General features: G+C 44.2%; 1 protein-coding gene across 4 annotated transcripts in view; it reads right to left on the bottom strand.

Moving 5' to 3' along the window:
- Positions 1-19,413, bottom strand: part of BTBD11 (BTB domain containing 11) — a 348,391-nt gene that overhangs the window by 128,787 nt on the left and 200,191 nt on the right. For all 4 annotated transcript variants that reach the window (XM_017541032.1, XM_017541028.2, XM_037743011.1 and 1 more), the window contains exon 2: positions 12,573-12,722. In XM_017541032.1, coding sequence (XP_017396521.1) covers positions 12,573-12,722 — 150 coding nt within the window. The remainder of the gene's footprint in view (positions 1-12,572; positions 12,723-19,413) is intronic.

Below are 19,413 nucleotides of genomic sequence, written 5' to 3'. Positions count from 1 at the left end.
TGTTGTTACTTTGATGGGAATTCCCTTACATGTAACTTGTTGCTTTTCTCTTGCTGTTTAAAATTTTTTCTCTGTCTTTGATGTTTGACAGTTTGACTATAATGTGCCCCAGAGGAACCTTTTTGGGTTTAATCTATTTTCAGATCTTTGAGTTACCTTATCTGAATGTCACCTATATCACTCACAGGATTTTTGCAGTTTTCAGCTATTATTTTATTAAATAGGTTTTCTATGTAGTTGCTTTTTCTAATTTTATGGAGTCGCTTTTTCAAGCAAAGACTTTTTGCTGTAGATCTATCTATAGTGTTAGCCTGATAGGGTTATTTGGCTTTGATTCTGGGCGGATGCAGCAGTGTAGCCTCTGTATGATTTCTTCTGCTATAGTCAGCGTCAGCAGTGTCTACATGTTTCTCACTAGCTTAGACTGTAGTTGTTTCTCATGGATGTAGTATGGCTTTTCTGGGGACAAGGATGCTGGGTGGGCCAGTCCTTGGGTTCCTGAATGGTGCACAAAGTTATATGGTGGTCCCACCACTGGAGAGGGCAGGTTCACTGAACAGCAGTGGCAGTGGGCCCTGGTTGGGCCTGTCCTGGAGCCCCCACATGGCACACATGGGTGCTGGTGATGGCAGGCCCTGGGTGAGCTGATCCTCAGGCTCTTGGGTGGTGTGTATGGGTACTGATGCTGGCGGCCTTGTCTTTAGGTTCCTGAGTGATATGTGGGACCGCTGGAGGGTGCAAGTTTGCTGTTGGTGGTGGCCCTGGGCAGGAAGCTCTCAGGTTCTGGGAAGTGGATGCTTTGGCTTCCTATGTCCTGGAGGCAGTCTCCCTGATGTGCAGGACTGCAAGTCTTGCAAGTTCCCCATGGTGTACGGCACTGGTGGGCTTAGGTACTGAGGATGTGGCTGCACTGCTGGGTGTAGCAGGTGTTGCAATGCTGCAGCCTTCTGGGTGGATGTGGGAGATGTTAGCTGAGTTCCAAGGATGTGGAGATGCGGGAGCTACTGGGTCCCAGGGCAGTATGTAGTCTAGTAATGATTACTCTTAAACTGGTGCCATGCTGCAGCAGCTTGGTTTTGCAGGAGTGGGGAGCAGGGAGGGACTATCCAAGAGTGAATCCCCTCTCTGGAATAATGCAGTTTCCTGGACTCTAGGCAGCTCCCTATGTTAGGCTTTGGTCCTATGAGGGCTGAGGGGCCTTCCTGTAACTAGCATTGCAGGTGTTCCATTTCTAAATAGGAGGCCACTCTCTGATCACTGGATTGAGAGGAACAAAGACATTGCTGGATGATTGGCCAAATAATCAAAGAATCAAAGGCTCCTAGAGTTGGGACTGGCCTTTGAGCTAGTCCAGTCTGTCCTCTCCAGAGTCCTCTCTGTGGCATACAGCAGAGAGAAACCATTATTACCATTATTACTAATAACAATAGTAAAAGCTGTGCCAAGTACTTAATATATGTTGTTTTTAATCCTAACAGTGCTCTATAAGATAAGCATCAATATTATTTCACTTTTGCAGTAGTAATCCTCAACTGGGCTGCTTTTGCCTCCCAAGGAACATTTGGCAATGTCTGGAGACATTTTGATTGTCACATCCAGGGAGCTGCTATTGGCATCTAGAGATTAGAGATACTGCTAAACACGCTACAACGCACAGGGCAGCTCTCACGACAAATAATTTAGTCCAAAAGGATAACAGTGCCAAAGTTAAGGAACAGTGTTTTACAGACAAGAAACAGGCCCAAGGTTACAGGGTTAATAAGAGGCAGACAAGATTCCAACCCAGGTCTGTCTGACTCTAAAGTCTGTGCTCTTCATTCCACAGTGATCTGAGTCCCTCTTTCAAAGGCAGCCTAATGAAACCTTGGCCAGCTCTCAGTCCATCTTGAAGCAATTTAGCATTATGTAGCAAAGGTATTAACAACTACTCATAACTCCTGACTCAGTAATTCCATTTCTGGGACTCTGTCCCAATGTTTGAATTCAAATGCAGTAAAATCTTCATGTACAAGGATTTGCACCCAAACCTTACCTATGGGATCCAAAATTTGACAAGTGTTTAAAAATGAAAAACATGATTAAATAAACTCTAGTACATCCACATAATAAAATAATAAACTTATGCAGCCATTAAAAATGTTTACATAGAACTGCAATACCAAAAAAATCCTCACGTTAAAATGTTAAGTAGAAAAGAGCAAAATTCAAAATTGCATACAGTATAATCAGGATTATGTTATTAAAAAAAACATGTACTAAGTAAATGCCAGTGGCGAAAAACCCCCCAAAGTGTTGACCGAGGACTTTTCTCCCTAGTGGGATTATCAGTGACAATTTTTCTGTAGTTTCCGAACTTTGAATTATGGCATGTCCTACTTGTATTACAAGAATAATAATAAGCCTACTGAGGTGGTATTTACTTTCTTGAACCTTCCATCTAAGGTGAGGATGGAAGACACTTAGCTTTCCATCTGTCTCTCTCAAAAACTTCCACTAAAAAGCTCAAAACAAGAAGATTCAAAAGGAAGTGGAGAAGAGAAGAGAGTCATTTTTTTTTTTTTTTGAGACAGAGTTTCACTCTTGTTACCCAGGCTGGAGTGCAATGGCGCGATCTCAGCTCACTGCAACCTCCACCTCCTGGGTTCAGGCAATTCTCCTGCCTCAGCCTCCTGAGTAGCTGGGATTGCAGGCACACGCCACCATGCCCAGCTGATTTTTTATATTTTTAGTAGAGACGGGGTTTCACCATGTTGACCAGGATGGTCTCGATCTCTTGACCTCGTGATCCACCCACCTCGGCCTCCCAAAGTGCTGGGATTACATAGGCGTGAGCCACCGCACCCAGCCCTAGAAGAGAGTCATTTTGAGCCCCTACACCACTCATTCACTTCCACAAGGCACTGGGAAGCCTGATGGTCAGGTGCCCTTTGCCTTAGTTGAGCTAACCCTCTCACCATCTCCTCAGAGCACCATTCAGCTTGCCCTGCATTTCCAGGATCCCTTCCTCTATTCCTGTTTTCCTACCTTTGATCGCCCTTTCCTGCATTCTCCCACTAATGGAAGACTGAAGACCTTCAAGGCTATGACCAAATGCTGCTTCTTCCATGAGGCCTTCCAGGATATCCCTGGTCAGATTCAAGTCCCCCTTTTCCCTATGTACCTGCAAATCCTGCTTATAAAGTCTAACACATTATGTGTTTAATTATGTTGCATTTCACAGTTAATTATCCACACATTTGCTTTCCCTACTGAGTCTCAAAAGCAGACACCATGCCTCATACATTGTCCTATTCCGAGAAGGGGAGGCAGTGTGGCATGTGGTTAGGAACATGCTCTTGAGACTGAGAGTGAGAGCCTCCAGCCTGCTACTAACCAGCTGAGTGACCTTAGGTGAGTTATTTAATGTCTCTGTAAGTGAGAATGATTATGACCTAATGAATTTGTTGTGTGAATTAAGCAAGTAATACATATAAAGCACCTAAACTTGGTTTCACCTGCAAAATGGGGACAATAATAGTACCTACCTCATAGTATTGAATGAAAAAATGCATGTGAAGCATTTAAAGCACTTGGAACAGAGTCTGGTATACCGTATTTAATAAGTATTCAGTACTATTATTCTTTGTATCACTACCATCACCATCTTCATCTTCATCACCATCCCCACCACCATCATCATTACCATCATTTACATCATCATGATTATCATCTCTGTCATCATCACAATCACTGTCACATCATCACCATCACCATCATCACCACCATCATCATCCCCATTATTGCCATCACCAACATCATCTCCATCATCAACATCACCATCACCACCATCATCATCTCAGACATGACCATCATCTCAGACATGACCATCATCTCAGACATGACCATCATCTCAGACATGACCATCATCACCATCAACATCACCAGCATCTTCTCTGTCATCATCACCATCACCACCATCATCATCTCCATTACATCACTGTTACCATCATCTCCATCATCGTCATCACCAGCACTACCATCATCATCTCAGACATCACTATCATCACCTCAGCCATCATGATCATCACCACCACCATCTTCTCCGTCATCATCACCATCACCACCATCATCATCTCCATTACATCACTATCACCATCACCACCATCATCATCTCTATTACATTACATCACTATCACCATCATCTCCATCATCATCATCATCACCAGCACCACCATCATCATCTCAGATATCACCATCAGCACCAAAATTATCTCCATCATCACCATCACCACCATCATCATCACCATTATCTCCATCATTGTCACTATCACCATAATCATCTCCATCACCACCATCATCATCATCACCACCATCATCATGACCGTCACCATCTCTATCATCATTTCTATCACCGTCACCATCACTGCCACCATCATCACCATTAGCAGCAGCAGCCTAGTCCCAAGATCAGAGGTCTCCAGGGTGTCTCTGAGGAGGGCTGGCCATGGGAGATGGAGTTGGCATGTTGGATCAGGACATCCTAATGGTTTAGCCGCTATTGAGGGTTCATTTTTTCAATGATTAAAGTCCTACATGATCTGAGTTCAGATCAACCAAAACAACGAATCCAACTGTCACTAACTGAACTGGGTTTGGGTAGTTGGTAGTTTGATTTTAGAAGCCTACCTGAGAATCGATCCACTAATAACCACATTTCCCAAATATCAGCCATTTGGGAATCACCATCACGATGTCTCTCATATCTGTGTGCTGCTGATACAGTTTATTTCCTTAATATTTTTCTTTAAATTGGCTAATTCTTTCACACATATAAATTCATTTTAAGAGAAAATTTCATATCAGTGCCAAAAATGGAAAACTAATATTGTCCTAGTACTCATAAAAATATATTGCAATTAAAATTAAAGGTGTTTTGTGTATCACCTACTATCATTTCCAGCGCCACCCTTGGGGAAATGCTACTCTAACTTGCCTGACTCAGCCTCATCTGTGGAGCTCCCAGGAAACCATTGTTCCTGTATGCCAGGTGTGACCACCCTGGGACAAAGAGTCACAAATTCCAATGGTGGGCTCCTTCTGTCCAAACCCATGCTGATACGGCAACTTCACTGCCTTCCCTACTCTTCCTTCCATCCATGGTCAGCTACCACTTGCTCTAGTACATTTCTCAAACCTCCCACAATCCTGGGAGAGGAGGTATTGTTACCCTTTTCTCACAGATGATAAAACTGGAAATCAGAATGATCAAGTAACTTGCCCTAAGTCACACAGCACAGATGAGGAAACCAAGTCACTCCACAGTATCATAAGCTGCTGTTGAACTTGTTTCACTGAAACCACTCTCCTTGAGAAAAAAAGAAAGAAACAAGAAAAGAAAACAGACCACATGTAATCCAGGTCATTAGGTAAAGAGTAATGAGAGATTTATTTTTATGGAGAAGGAGAGATGAAGGAACAGAGATGCAAAAAGAGAAGGCTGACCTCTGGATTCAGCTGGAAGCTTGCCATTCATTCATTCATTCATTCAGCAAATATGTGTCCTATAGTGTGCCAAGCATTGTTTTAGGTATTAGGGATACAGTGATGTTAAAAAAAAAAAAAAAGTCTTAGCCAGACACATTGGCTCACACCTGTAATTCCAGCAATTTAGGAGGCCAAAGCGGGCAGATCACTTGAGTTCAGGAGTTCGAGACCAGCTTGGCCAACATGGTGAAACCTCGTCTCTACTAAAAATACAAAAATTATCTGGGCATGGTGGCACATGCCTGTAGTCCCAGCTACTCAGGAGGCTGAGGCAGGAGAATTACTTGTACCCAGGAGGCGGAGGTTGCAGTGAGCCAAGATCGCGCCACTGCACTCCAGCCTGGGAGACACAGCGAGACTGCATCTAAAAAAAAAAAAGTCTCAATTCTTATGGGATTCATGGTCTTGGTGGGGGAGACAGAAAAGAAACAAATATATAGCATGTCAGTTGGTAATAACTGCAAGAAGAAAATTATAGCAGAAGAGGGAATAGGGAGTGATACAAGGAGGGATAGGTGGGTGGGGCAGTCATGGAGGGCATCTCTGAGGAGGTGACATTTTAGAAGAGGCTTGAATGAAGTGAGAGAGCTTTGAGAATATTAGGGGAAGAACTTTCCAGGTACAAGGAGGTGCAGGTGCAAAGGCCTCATGGCAGTGGCATGAATGGAATATTCAAGAAATACCAGGAGGCCAGTGGCTACTTTGCCACATAAGAACGTGACAGGTATACCCTAGGGGCTGGAGGCAGGAGATGCTCAGAAAATAGCCCACTTACATTTCAAACAAAAAGAAAGGCAACTTTGTCCAAGAAAAAAAGCACTGTTTTTGTGGGTTTACTTTTTCTCCTGGTGACACTGAGGACAGACAACCCCGAAAACCTTTTTTTCTGCAGTTGTAAATTAATGGCCCTGTTTTGATTGCCTAATTGCCTGGGAACAGCAAGTTCACACTCTTGTGTGAAAAGACAACAGAAAGAGACATTTTACAAGGAAGGCCTGATTTTTTTTCTTTAAACAACAGAAAGCAAACAGTATAATTAACGACTGTCAGCTGGGGGTTTAACTGAGAGCTTGGGGGCAAGGCTGCGGTGACAGGCAGAAGAGCCAGGACAAGGTCTCAGGGGACACAAATATGGACTTGGATGGGACCAAAAGCAAATTGGTCCTAAAGGGAGAGAAGCCAGGGCCTCTGCTTCCCCACAGCCATGTGGAAGTTGGGTGGACCTGCTTCTCCCTGCCCTGTTCACTGGTTCAGGGGAGAAGACTGGACTGCCCACGAGACTCTCAGCCAACTCTAAAGTCCATCGCTTTGCAAGTCTCCTAGGGCCCAGGATCCAAGCACTGCTAGCTGGTGTCAGTTTGGCAATCTTCATGGTCTCCTGATTTAGCTTACCAGCCAAATATTTTAGAACCTGCATAGGTTCAGCTCTATGTCCCTGAGTTTAAAGTTCAGCTCAATAGAAAATTTAATGTCTGACTAGGCTTCATTAAGAGTCCCACTCACTTGCAGCATTTTCTCCAGCTGTTGTTTCTCAGACAAGTTCACTTTAGGTCATTCATTTCTTCATTTGACATTCAAGGAAAATTTCCTGAGCTGTGGCTGAGGTGTTAGGCGCTCACAATACAAAGCTGATTTGCACACTGCACAGCAGAGGGAAAAAGAAAAAATGGTTTTCATTATGACTGCCACTTACTAGCTGAGTGGCCTTGGGCAAGACATGTATCCTTCCTAAGTCTCAGTTTGCTTATCTGTGAAATGGGATAATAATACTTGAAATGGATTCAAAGCACCAGGTACACAGCAGGTGTGTCAGAAATAGTAGATATGTTTCTACCTCAAGCCATAACAGACTGGACAAAGATAAGTGCTTTGGACATTCCAGGTGATCAACACAGTTCTAGATTTTAATATGAAGCCCCAAGGAAACAGGCAATGGTTACCAGGAGGAGTCCCAGTCCGCGGAGGCGGTCACCTATCTAGATACAGCAGAGCATTGCGTTACAACAGGGATGGGCTCTGAGAAATATGTTCTTAGACAATTTCATGGTTGGGTCAACTTCACAGACTGCACTTACGCAAACCCAGGGGAACAGCCTGCCACACCTAGGCTATAAACCCGTACAGTATGTGCCCGTCCTGACACTGTGAGCAATCATAACACAATAGGAAGTACTTGTATATCTAAACATACCTAAACATAAAAATGATACAGTAAAAAATACGGTAATTTTGTCTCTTTTTTTTTTTTTTTTGAGACAGGGTATTACCCAGGCTGGAGTGCAGTGATGTCATCATGACTCACTGCAGCCTTAACCTCTGGGGGGGCAAGTGACCCTCCCACCTCAGCCTTCCGAGTAGCTGGGACGGCAGCGGCATGCCACCACACCTGGGTAATTTTGTTTTATTTTTTGTAGACAAAGTCTTACTATGTTGCCCAGGCTGGTCTCAAACTCCTGGGCTCAAGCAATCCTCTCACCTCAGCCTTCCAAAGCGCTGGGATTCCAGGCATAAGCCGCTGCACCTGGCCAGTATTATGATCTTATGGACCCACCATCATATATGCAGTCTGAATGACTGAAATGTCATTACACAGTGTCTGCTGTATGTACTTGGTAAGGGATTGGTAGGTAACCTTTGTGAATGTTCACATGTCCAGGTTAGTTTACAGGACAGTATCCACAATGCACCCTACAGAGCAAATTGCAAATCCTCAGAGTAATTTGGAGGGAACGCAGACCCAACCAACACCCTGATGGTGCAGAGGTGGGGAATCTCAGGTCTGAGTGAAAACATCTGCTGGACTTCCCTGTAGGGAGTGTAGTTTAGTGGTTGGGTATAAAAGCTTTGCCTTGAGAAGCCTGGATTCAATTTTGAGCCATTCAATTCACAGGTGTGGTTGATCTTGGACAAACTGTTAAACCTCTTCTTGCTTCCATTCCCGTATCATCGAATGAGGAAAATAACATATTCGAAGTGATTCCTGAAAACGCTCATCATCCTTCCCTAGTTAATTAAACATCAGCTGCTGCCGTTATTATTGCTGTTAGCTATTAAAATAGAGCTCCACTCTTGACCCTGGCCAGACTTGTCCCTGTTTCAATAAGAGCAGGGATGACTGAGGACAAACTCTCCATCTCACCTTTGCTGGAAAAACAGTGGTTTCTACCGTCCACATTGGCAGGGCAACCTTTGAATATGAAGAACATCTCTATGTACACAGAGAGCAAGGCTGTATTGATTCAGACCACAGAGCAAGCCAGTCTAAATTACAGTCAGATCAGAAAAAAAGGCCATTTTATTCCTCTCAGCCGCTGACGTGACTTATCAAAGTGCTTCTCTGTGCACACATTCTATGGGGCTGGCTTAATGAATGTACAAAACCCGTTCGCAATTAGCAACACCCATTTGTGTGCCAACAATTCATATGCAAAAGTCAACATCAATGAGGACAGCATTTAATTTACAGAACAAATTGTCCTTAAAAACAATTTATGCCACAAGCAGCTCCTGCAGGCTGCCTCTTAGGTGAAGAGCCGATTTGTTTAGCAAATCCTTTCTTCGAAGAGAGAGCCAGAATTATGCAGGGCCCCAGTCCAGGTGCTGGAGGCCGGGAGGTGACTTTGAGATATCCCAGGACAAAGCTTGAGACCCTAGGGTCACTGCATGTGGGCCACATGGTGTGAGGGCCTCTTCTGGGGTTATCACACAAAGCTATGACCCAACTCGGTAGCCAGGTCCTAGATTTCTAGGGCCATGAGCCTGCCCTGGAAAATAGTGAAGTCCCAAATGTACGGCAGTTCTTCTTAGGACAATGTCTCTCCAAGAATGCTGCTTGGACCTTCTGCCTGTGAATGCCCTGAGTGCGTATTAAGATGCAGGTATTTCCTTACCCCATTCCACTTGTTGCAGATACCTCGAAATAGCATTCACACATACTACCCCCAAATCACGGGGTCACCTGACCTGCTGCTAGATCTTGTTATGTCATGTGCTAATTAGAAAAAACAAAGAACTACTATGCCACAGTTGAGATTAAAAATATTTTGATAATTGAATTTTAATGTCATCAGTTTCCTTTGTAATCCTTTGCACATTATGCATTTAAAAATATTATTCTGAGGCAGGGTCCACAGGTTTCAGCAGATTGCCAAAGGGGTTGTGGCACCCAAACGTTTCAGAAGAATCACAGGACTGACCAGTGGCTAGGAGGCCCTGTGACAGGAGGCATTTTGTGACTTCAGAGGTTTGAAGGGAATGGAAGCGCAACTTCCAAATTCAGATGCCAGGAAAGTAGCTCTCGAGTGACCATAAGGGCCCCCTATGGCTTGGATCAGCTACTGATTCCCTTCACAGAGGTGCAGGCCGTATGCTTAATAGGGGGTTCCTATCTGGGTGTCCACAGAATTCCTCTAGGAAGAAGTGCAAGTTGCATTTTGGGTCTTAAATCCTTTCACAGGCCAGGATTTGCTGGAATTTCAATACCAACTCTCACTTTAACGTAATCTAGCATTTCTGTAATCAGTGCTTCAATTCCATGAGTAACTAATATTCAGCTAATTTGTTAGTAATAGTTGAACTAATATTCAGCTAAATTGTTTGATGATCAATAAGATCATAAGTAAATACAGGATTATTTTCCTCTGGTTGGTCAGACTCAGAGAGCAAAGCCCTGAATTATATAAGCATGATAAATCATTACGTAAACTTGGGACACCCTAACCTTAATTATCCCTTCCTTCTCTGCATCTTTCTGCCTCTTTTCCCTCCCTCCTTCTTTCCCTACTTCCCTCCCTTTCTTCCTTCATCCTTCCCTCCCTCCCTTCTTTCCTCCCTCCCTCCCTCCCTTCCTTCCTTTCTCCTTCCCTCCCTCCCTTCCTTCCTCCCTCCCTCCCTCCCTTCTTTCCTTCCTTCCTTCCTCCCTCCCTTTCTTCCTTCTGCCCTCCCTCCCTCCCTTCCTTCATTTCTTCCTTCCTTCCTTCTCTCCTTTGCCCCTTCCCCTAATCCATCTCTCTTTGTCTTCCTTCCTTGATATTTCCTGAGGGCCTACTATGTGCCAAGTAGTATTCCTGGTACTGGGGTTACATCAGTGAGCACATAAAATGTTTCTACTATGTTCTACATAGCAGGGAGAGAGACACTTAATAAAATATAGACTGTGGGTGGGAGGGGACGGGAGTAGTTGCTGATGGGTACTGGGTTTCTTGTCGTGGTAATAAAAATGTTCTAAAATTGATTATGGTGATAGTCGCATACCCTGGCAAATATACTAAAAACTGCTGAGTTGTGTGCTTTACAAAGGTAAATTGTATACAAATTGTATCTCAATAAACCTATTATTAAAAACAACAAAAAAAATAGAGTATATCTTAGGATGGCAACTTCTGGGGACAAAAGTAAAGCAACGAAGGGAGAAGAGTTGCCACAGTCCAAATGTCTGTGTCCCCCCCAAATCCATACGTTGAAGCCCTGAGCCCCAATGTGATAGCGTTTGGAGATAGGGCCTTTGGCAAATGATTAGGGCAAGAAGAGTCCATGAGGGTGGGTCCTCATGATGGGGAGAGGGGACTTCTAAGAAGAGGAATACCTTCCCCCACCCCACCACCCTGTGAGAACACAGGGAGAAGGTACCCACCTGCAAGCCAGGAGGAGAAACCTCACCAGGAACTGAATTGTCCGGCGCCTTGATCTTGGACTTCCAAGTCCCCAGAACCATAAGGAATAAATGTCTGTGTTTTAAGCCACGCTGTCTAAGGCACTTCATTATAGTGGCGCAAGTTGACTAAGACAAGGATCCTCAGAATATTATGACTTTAAATAGAATGGTCATGGAAAGCTTCACTGAGAAGGTAACATTTGGGTGAAATGTGAAGGCAATGAGGCAGTGAGTCAGAGGGATACCTGGAGGAAGGGCAGTTCAGGGAGAGGGAAGAGTAAGGGCAGAGGTCCTATGGTATGTCGGCTGTGTGAAGCAGGGGCCAGAGAGAGGGTGGACGAAGATGTTGGGGGTGGTGGGTGTAGGGGACGGGGTGGGAGCAATTGGGGACTTAGGCTTTTCCTGTGGGTCAGATAAGGAACCACTGAACCAGAGAACAGAGGAGAGACGTGATCTGACATATGCTTCAAGTGGATCTCACTGTGGAGCTCAACAGCGGCCAGGCATTTATAGAATATTTACCGTGTGCCAGGCACCTTGGCAAATCCTCTCATGAAAGCTGTCAGAATCAAAATGGAATCATTTGTTAAAAACCCTGATGAAGAGAGCCACGGAAGGCCATCAAGGGAAGATTCTCATATACAAATGCCTGATAACAAGAGCTATCACAGAAAACCTCCACAAAAATCACAGCCTTGTACAAAGGCCATGGTAACCTTACACACACACACACACACACACACACACACACACACACGCACGCACACACACAACTTATATGAAGACGTGACCAGCAACTGCCAGTCCAACCTTGGACTGGTGCTACCCTTGTTATTCATTGATCCTTGTAGCCAAGGATAATTATCTCAGAAACAATTTTATAATCCTCCTCCTCATTTTTCCTTTAAAAACCATTGTCCTCCTTTAGCTCCCTGAATATGCACGTAGTATTTCTTTCTGAGAATATACTCTGGCATGCAAATTGAATTACAAAGCCTATTCCCAGATAAACATGATTTTCTCCTAGAGAATCTCTTTCTGTTTGTTACTGAGGTCGACACCGTTATGGAGGTGAGCTCATGGAATCACCACGCTGCACTCTGGTTAGGCATTGGTATTTTCTCTATTTTATAGAAAAGGAAGCTGAGGCTCAGAAAAGCTTGGGAACCTGACTTAATATTTGTGGCAGAATCAAGAAATGTACCGGCTTCAGAGCTGTCACCTTCCCCATGCCACTGGCACTGTTTAGTGTACACAGCAGGCACTCAATAAAAGGTATCACCCCGCTGATTACAAAGTAGTGCCCTGAGGGGTTGGCCTGAGGACAGCGTGTGACTTTGGGCACAGACAGGATATGTCCTGAGGCACGAGAGCTGGAGAACCAACATCTACTTACTCAGTTCGGCGATGCTGCCCACACGCGTGGCCAGCAAGGACTGCTCGATGGTCCTCAGCTCCGACTGGCTGAACATGGGCAGTTCCCCCGGCTTGTTTGACCGCTGCGGGTCTCTGTGAAGATTCAGGCTGTCTGGCAGGCACAGCACCCCTGCAGTTGGAAAGGAGAGAGAAGGAAAGGAAAACAGGCTGTGATTTTTCAGTTAACCAAGGGAGGAATGCAACATCTCACACAATCTCAAACCACGCCAGAGCTGGTACTGCAAAGAAAGCCGATGTAGGAAGCAACACTCTGGATTCCTTTCAGAAATGGATGTCCAGCTATTTGCAAAGGTCTCCTCAAAGTCCTGACTACGGATTTTAACGAGCATGTGGGCATTCGTCTAGAAACACTCACTTCCAAAGGACACAAAACAGGATCCTCTCCTCGGGCCTGGGAGGGTTGCTATCCACTCCTAGTTGCAACTTCTTGTGACTCTGGTGGTCACTCCCCTCGATCTCCCCACAAAGGTAGCTCAGTGCCTGGGGGAACAGTCCCTGCCGAAAATTGCTTCTGAGGGCTCCCTTTGTTTGCTCAACAAATCCAGCTCTGGTCAGGCTGTTATCTGCTTGACAAGGCTCTGGCTTTCTTTGCAGAGCTACATGTCAGGAGGCAGAAGAGTCCCCATGGGCTTTTGTAACTTGTCTGGTGAATACCCATGGGAAATCCCTAGAATCCAATTATTTTCTTCCCTTCCTTTCCATTCCATAAACATTCAGTAAGACGCTAAGAGCTTACTTGGGTAGATGATTCCGAAATATTCACTCTTTCCTTTTCTACCCCCGCCTCTCTAGGTCGATTGAATTTCCTTTCTTCTTGAGCTTGGGCTTGACTGCTTGATTTACTTTGGTCAAAGCTATGTTAACAAACATAATGGAGTCAAAAGCCTGAACAGTGCTTGTAAAATTGAACCTACTCTCTTGAGCCTCTGCCTTGGTCATAAGAAAAACATGCCCTAGGCCTGGCATGGTGGTTCATGCCTATAATCCCAACAATTTGGGAGGCCAAGGAGGGCAGATCACCTGCGGTCGGGAGATTGAGACCAGCCTGTCCAGCATAATGAAATCCCATCTCTACTAAAAACATAAAAATTAGCTGGGTGTGGGTGGCATGTGCCTGTAATCCCAGCTACTCGGGAGGCAGAGGTTGTGATGAGCCGATATCATGCCACTGCGCTCCAGCCTGGGTGACAGAGCAAGACTCTGTCATAAAAAAAAAAAAAGAAAAAAGAAAAACATGCCCTGTCTGCAAAGCTGGAGATCTGAAGGTGGGAGATGGAAAGGAAAACATGCCCTGGCTAACTGGCATGAGAGACACACAGAGAAGATCCAGAACCGGCCTGTAGCTTGGAGCTGCCCCAGCTGCCGGTAAAGACATGTGCTTATTTGGTACGCCACTGAGATAGTGGGGATGTTTGTTACTCACCATTATTGTGGTGAAAACTAATGGATACACCTACCAAGTATCCTACTGAGAATACAAGGGACAAGGCAGACATTGTGCTGTGTTTGGGCCTGAGGATATAGTGATGAAGAAAACACACACAATCCCGGTGCTCAGTGAGTTCCCAGTGTAAGTGAAGGAGACACACTGTTATACACATAACCACAAAACCATTTGTTAAATGCTCTATGGTAGGAGAACATTAGGAATGAAGGGACGTCTTATCAGAGATCTAAAGAACGAGTATTTGTCAATACAGTGGAAGCACTTATTGAGCACCTGCTATGTTTCCAACCCTGCTGGGCATTTTGGAGATGCAAAAGAATAAGACATATTCAAGTCATTTATAGCTGAAGAGATGATACTGGCATGGACAAAATAATCTGGAAACAAACTAGTGTCAATATTCAAGTGCTAAATAATTTAAACCAACTAGCAGTTGAGGGGAGAGAGAATGCCAAAGCCAGTAGCTGAAGTCCACTTGCCTGAACTGCACAATCTCAGCAAAGCCTCCTCCTTTGGAGATGGGCACCTTTGTAATGTGGGCCTGTCACACTCCTGTTCTTGTCCCCACCGCCTGATTGGTGGTTCCAGCCACATGGAGCTACTTACTTTCTCCTAAATGTTTTACCTTCACATCTAACAGAGTGTGAGACAATGGGGTAGGGAACTCATTGTAGGGCAGATGGCTTTTTGGATAAATAAATAACGAATAATGAATAATGGGGCTGGGTACAGTGGCTCACACCCTGTAATCCCAGCACATTGGGAGGTCGAGGCAGGCGGATCATCTGAGGTCAGGAGTTCAAGAGCAGCCTGGCCAACATGATGAAATCCTGTTTCTACTAAAAATACAAAAAATTGCCAGCTGTGGTAGTGGACACCTGTAATCCCAGCTACTCGGGAGGCTGAGGCAGATGAATCACTTGAACTCGGGAGGTGGAGGTTGCAGTGAGCTGAGATCACACCATTGCACTCCAGCCTGGGTGACAGAGTGAGACTCTGTCTCCGAAAAAATAAAAAATAATGAATAATGGATGAACGATACAGATGACCATTAGATTTTAATGTTTCTATAATCAGGAAATTAGTCAAGGAATTTTTTTTCTATGACTGTAATCCCATCTTGCTTTTTTCAAATATTTTTGACTGACTCAGAGTAAGAACACGTTTTATATCACAGCCCAGTGCACGCAGGTACACACACACACACACACACACACACACACACACACTCTTCATGTTTTCCATTAAAAATTAATGGAAAATAACACTGACCCTCACTACATGTGAGGCACTCTCATTTGTTTTCCTTTCGCTTCTCTTCCATCTTAGTAATAAAAAATGCTGACTGCAGCAACAAAAATAACATCATGATCCACCAATGGGTTGACACAGACAGTTTGAAAACACTGTGGATGTGACATGGATTCACCATGTCCTGGGCACTACCTACTGCTGTACTTCAGAAACTCTCAGCTTTCAGTGAAGACAAGGCCTTCCCAGCAATGCTCACCATCCAAGCCCAGCCTCCTGCCTCTCCCTTGACAGCCATGTCATTCTCCTGTTCAGCCCAGGCAGGAACACACTGAGTCATCCTTGCTCCCTCTGGTTTGCCCACCTGCCAAGACATTAAGTCAGAGGCTAAGTCAAGTAGCTGTTGCCACGGCAATGAGTCTTGGGCCAATTCCTCGTCTGATGCTCCTGGTGTCTCTGACTCTAATTCAGGAACTTACTACCCCTTAAAGAGCTCACTGCAAAAAGTACCAGATGATCATGACCCACTCCATCATGTGACCCAAGTTTCAGGGTAATAAGACCTTCTACTTAGGGAAAGGGGATGATGGTCGGGGGGTGCTTCACAGCAAAAAAGACTTGAAATCTGGGTCCTGAATGTTGGGGAGAAGGTTGTCTGATTAATAGTACAGATGACTCACATGCTCTCAACAGCATTTCTTTCTTGGTATTGGCATTATGTGCAGCAAGTCAACAACCCAGATCTGGGTTTTCAAATGTTGCCTCACATATTGGTTGAGGCCTGAGCAAGTGTGACTTGGAGACTGAAACTCAGAACTTCAATCCTGGCTCTGCCACTCCTCACTGTGTTTGACTTAAGGCGGGTCACAGAAGCTCTCTGGACCTTAGTTTCCTCTTCTGTGAAATGGCAGCAATAATAATGACCTTGTTTTCCTCATTGGACTTCTGGGGATGGGAGTGAGGTATGAGTGAAATGAGATCATGTGTATCAAAGTCTTCTGCACGTGCTAAGCAAACAGTAGGTTCTCAACATGTGCTAACTGAGAGGAAATTCAGTTAATGTGCACTAACCCAGCTTTAGACTACTTTGTCCTTTATCACAAGAATCAACAATTTCCCTTGGAATTATTTCTTTTTCTTTTAGAGGGTTATGAAATGTAAATATAATTATTCAAAGAAATATAATTATTAAAAGAAGCTTTGAGAGTTAGATTACAGAGATTTGGGGACTCTATAATTGATCTATTACACAAAGATTATATGCCAGGGTTTAATTTTCTTTTTCCTCATTGAAGACCCTATATGGGGTATACATGTAGACTGGAGTTATTTATTTTTTTGTGTATGTAAAAATCTGCTTGGTCAGGGAGAAGGTCCTAGCATCATGTTTTAGTGTCAGATGCAGGCCTGAGTTTTGGACTACTTATGAATTTCCATTATTGGAGCCAAGGACAGCCACGGCCTGGCGATGAAGACCCTAATTTAGAAACAGAGGGAACTGAGATTCAAATATAAGTTTGAGTGGATCTAAAGGAAATAATTTCCCTGGAGAGCGAGTGAACGTAAGCCAGGATTCATAGTGGGCTGAAGGGGTCATGGACTCCCTGAAATTTTGTTACTTTGAATGTGTTGTGCATTTGTCTAAGGGGGGAGTTCATTCAAATTCTCCAAAGGGTTTATGGGTCCTAAAAAAGGGCAAACCAATGCCTTTGATTGTCCACATTCCCATTTATTTAAGGTTTCTCTGCTCCGGGACTGGCCTGGCAGTGAGTTGGGGTAGAGTGAGGCGGGTAAGACACCAGCACTGCCGGAGCCGAGATCCCATCTGACAGCTGCCCTCTGTGCAACTTGGACAAAGAACTTCCCACTCTCCAGCCAGCTTCTGCATCAGTGAAGAGGGGTTAAACTATCTACTTCATAGGTTTGTTGCAGTGATGAAACAACATAACATACTTAAAGCCTCTGGCCTATGGAAAGTGCCTGTTAAATACCCTGTTCCCACAAATGTGCAGTTCTGTTTATTTAATGTCTGGATTCAAATGGCCTTGCAGATCATCTTCCCAAAATCTCGTGTGACTGGAGACAGTCAACCGTTTGGCAAGGCCACGGTGAACAAAAAACATGAGAGCTGCTGCTCTGGGCAGAACCCGGGGCTAAGCATGTTTGGCACTGTGTCTCTGACAGAGGCCACTGGAATGCACTGCTGCCTCCCAATGTGCCTACCTTTCTAGATCTACGTAGGATGGCCCCTTTGCAAATATGGTGCCCTGACATCCTTTCACTCTCCTCTGGACTTTGCTCTGTGTCTATGTTTTATTATTGAATCCAGGGTACAGGGATGCTGTATTAGTCCATTCTCACACTGCTATGAAGAAATACCCAAGACTGGGTAATTTATAAAGGAAAGTGGTTTAATTGACTCACAGTTCTGCATGGCTGGGGAGGCCTCAGGAAACTTACAATCACAGCAGAAGGCAAAGGAGAAGCAGGCACCTTCTTCACAGGGCAGCAGGATGGAGTGAGTGCAAGCAGGGGAAATGCCAGGCATTTATAAAACCATCAGATCTCGTGAGGACTCATTCACTATCAGGGGAACAGCGTGGGGAAAACTGCCCCCATGATACAATTACCTCTACCTGCTCCCACCCTTGACATGTGGGAGTTATGGGGAGTACAATTAAAGGTGAGATTTGGGTGGAGACATAGAGTCAAACCATATCAGATGCTAGTTATCTACAAAGAGAAGACCAGTAAGAGAACCACCAGCTTTCATCTATCCAACCTTCAGTGGCAATGATGGTGGTGGTGATGAAGGGGGAGAACAGCCAGCCTTTACGGAGTACAAACTATGGGCTGGGCACTGTGTTTAGCATTTTACATCTTTAAACTCAGATGTATTTTAATCCTCACAGCCACACTATGTGGTAGGAAATCCAACATTTATTAGGAGACAGTATAAGGTAACAGTTAAGAGCAAAGGCCCTGGGTTCACATTGCCTGGGTTGGAACCCTGACTGCCTTACTTACTACTTGTGTAGCTTTAGGCAAGTGAATATAATCATTCTGTGCCTTGGTTTTTCTATCTGTAAAATGGCAATATTAATAGTACCTACCTCACAGAGTTGTAGGAGGATTAAAAAAGTTAATATGTATAAAACATTTGGAAAAGTACCTGGTATAGAGGAAGTGTTATAAAATATTTACCATTATTATCTCTACTTTATAGGGAATGCAATAGAACTTGGAGATGTTCAATAATTTGTCTAAGGTCATGTAGATCTTAAAAATGGGGCTAGGAATTGAATACCAAGTCTTCTGATTCCAGGGCTCAATCTCTTAGCCACTCAGCATACTGCTTCTTGGTTACTCAACCCCTACTTAGCTACTCAAGCCCTACTCTCTGCCAGGTACAACTAGGGAACATGATTGTACACAGACAGCTGGATTCCTGCCCTCCTGGAGCTCCCAGTATAATCATGTGTGAGATGGTTTCCTTGGCATTATTGCCTAGGAACTGACAGGCAAGTATACAAACTTTGTGTGTACTGAAATACCATTAACTTCAAATGGAAAACCTTTACAATTTGGCCTCATGGGACAAAAGACAAAGTCTACAGATACATAGTGTAGATGTGTTTCCTACTTTGCAGTTCCTACTAGGAAGCTTATAGTCAAATTTGCAACCCATGTGTAAATAAGAAAACACATTTTTAATATTTTTGTCTTTTGTTATCTATGGTACAATGTTGCACTATTTTTATAAGCTGCCTCAAAATCTGTTGGAGATAATGAATTAAGCACAAACAGTGAAAGAACTCATTAGCTCTGTTTCTTTAGCTTCCTAGGGTTACCATATATTTTGCAGTCATTTTCGGGAGGATTTAGGGGATCACGGCTGGTGGGTGAACAGAACCATGTAGATTTATCACGTATGGAGTTAGATTTTCTTTACCAGTAGTTAGTTATTAAGTGAAAACCTCTGGGCTTGACCCAGGGTAATTACCAGTCTTCAGAGCCCTCAAAGTCCTCTTGAATTTAATGGACATCCTTAAAACCTCTAAGCTGACCAGAGTTTAAAAAAGCTTTGCTGCTGGGGCTTCCA

This window comes from Cebus imitator, unplaced genomic scaffold (assembly GCF_001604975.1).
Source record: "Cebus imitator isolate Cc_AM_T3 unplaced genomic scaffold, Cebus_imitator-1.0 Scaffold8, whole genome shotgun sequence".
Lineage (NCBI taxonomy): Eukaryota > Metazoa > Chordata > Mammalia > Primates > Cebidae > Cebus > Cebus imitator.
The sequence above is the reverse complement of the archived record's forward strand: the minus strand, read 5'-3'. Positions and strand labels throughout refer to the sequence as shown.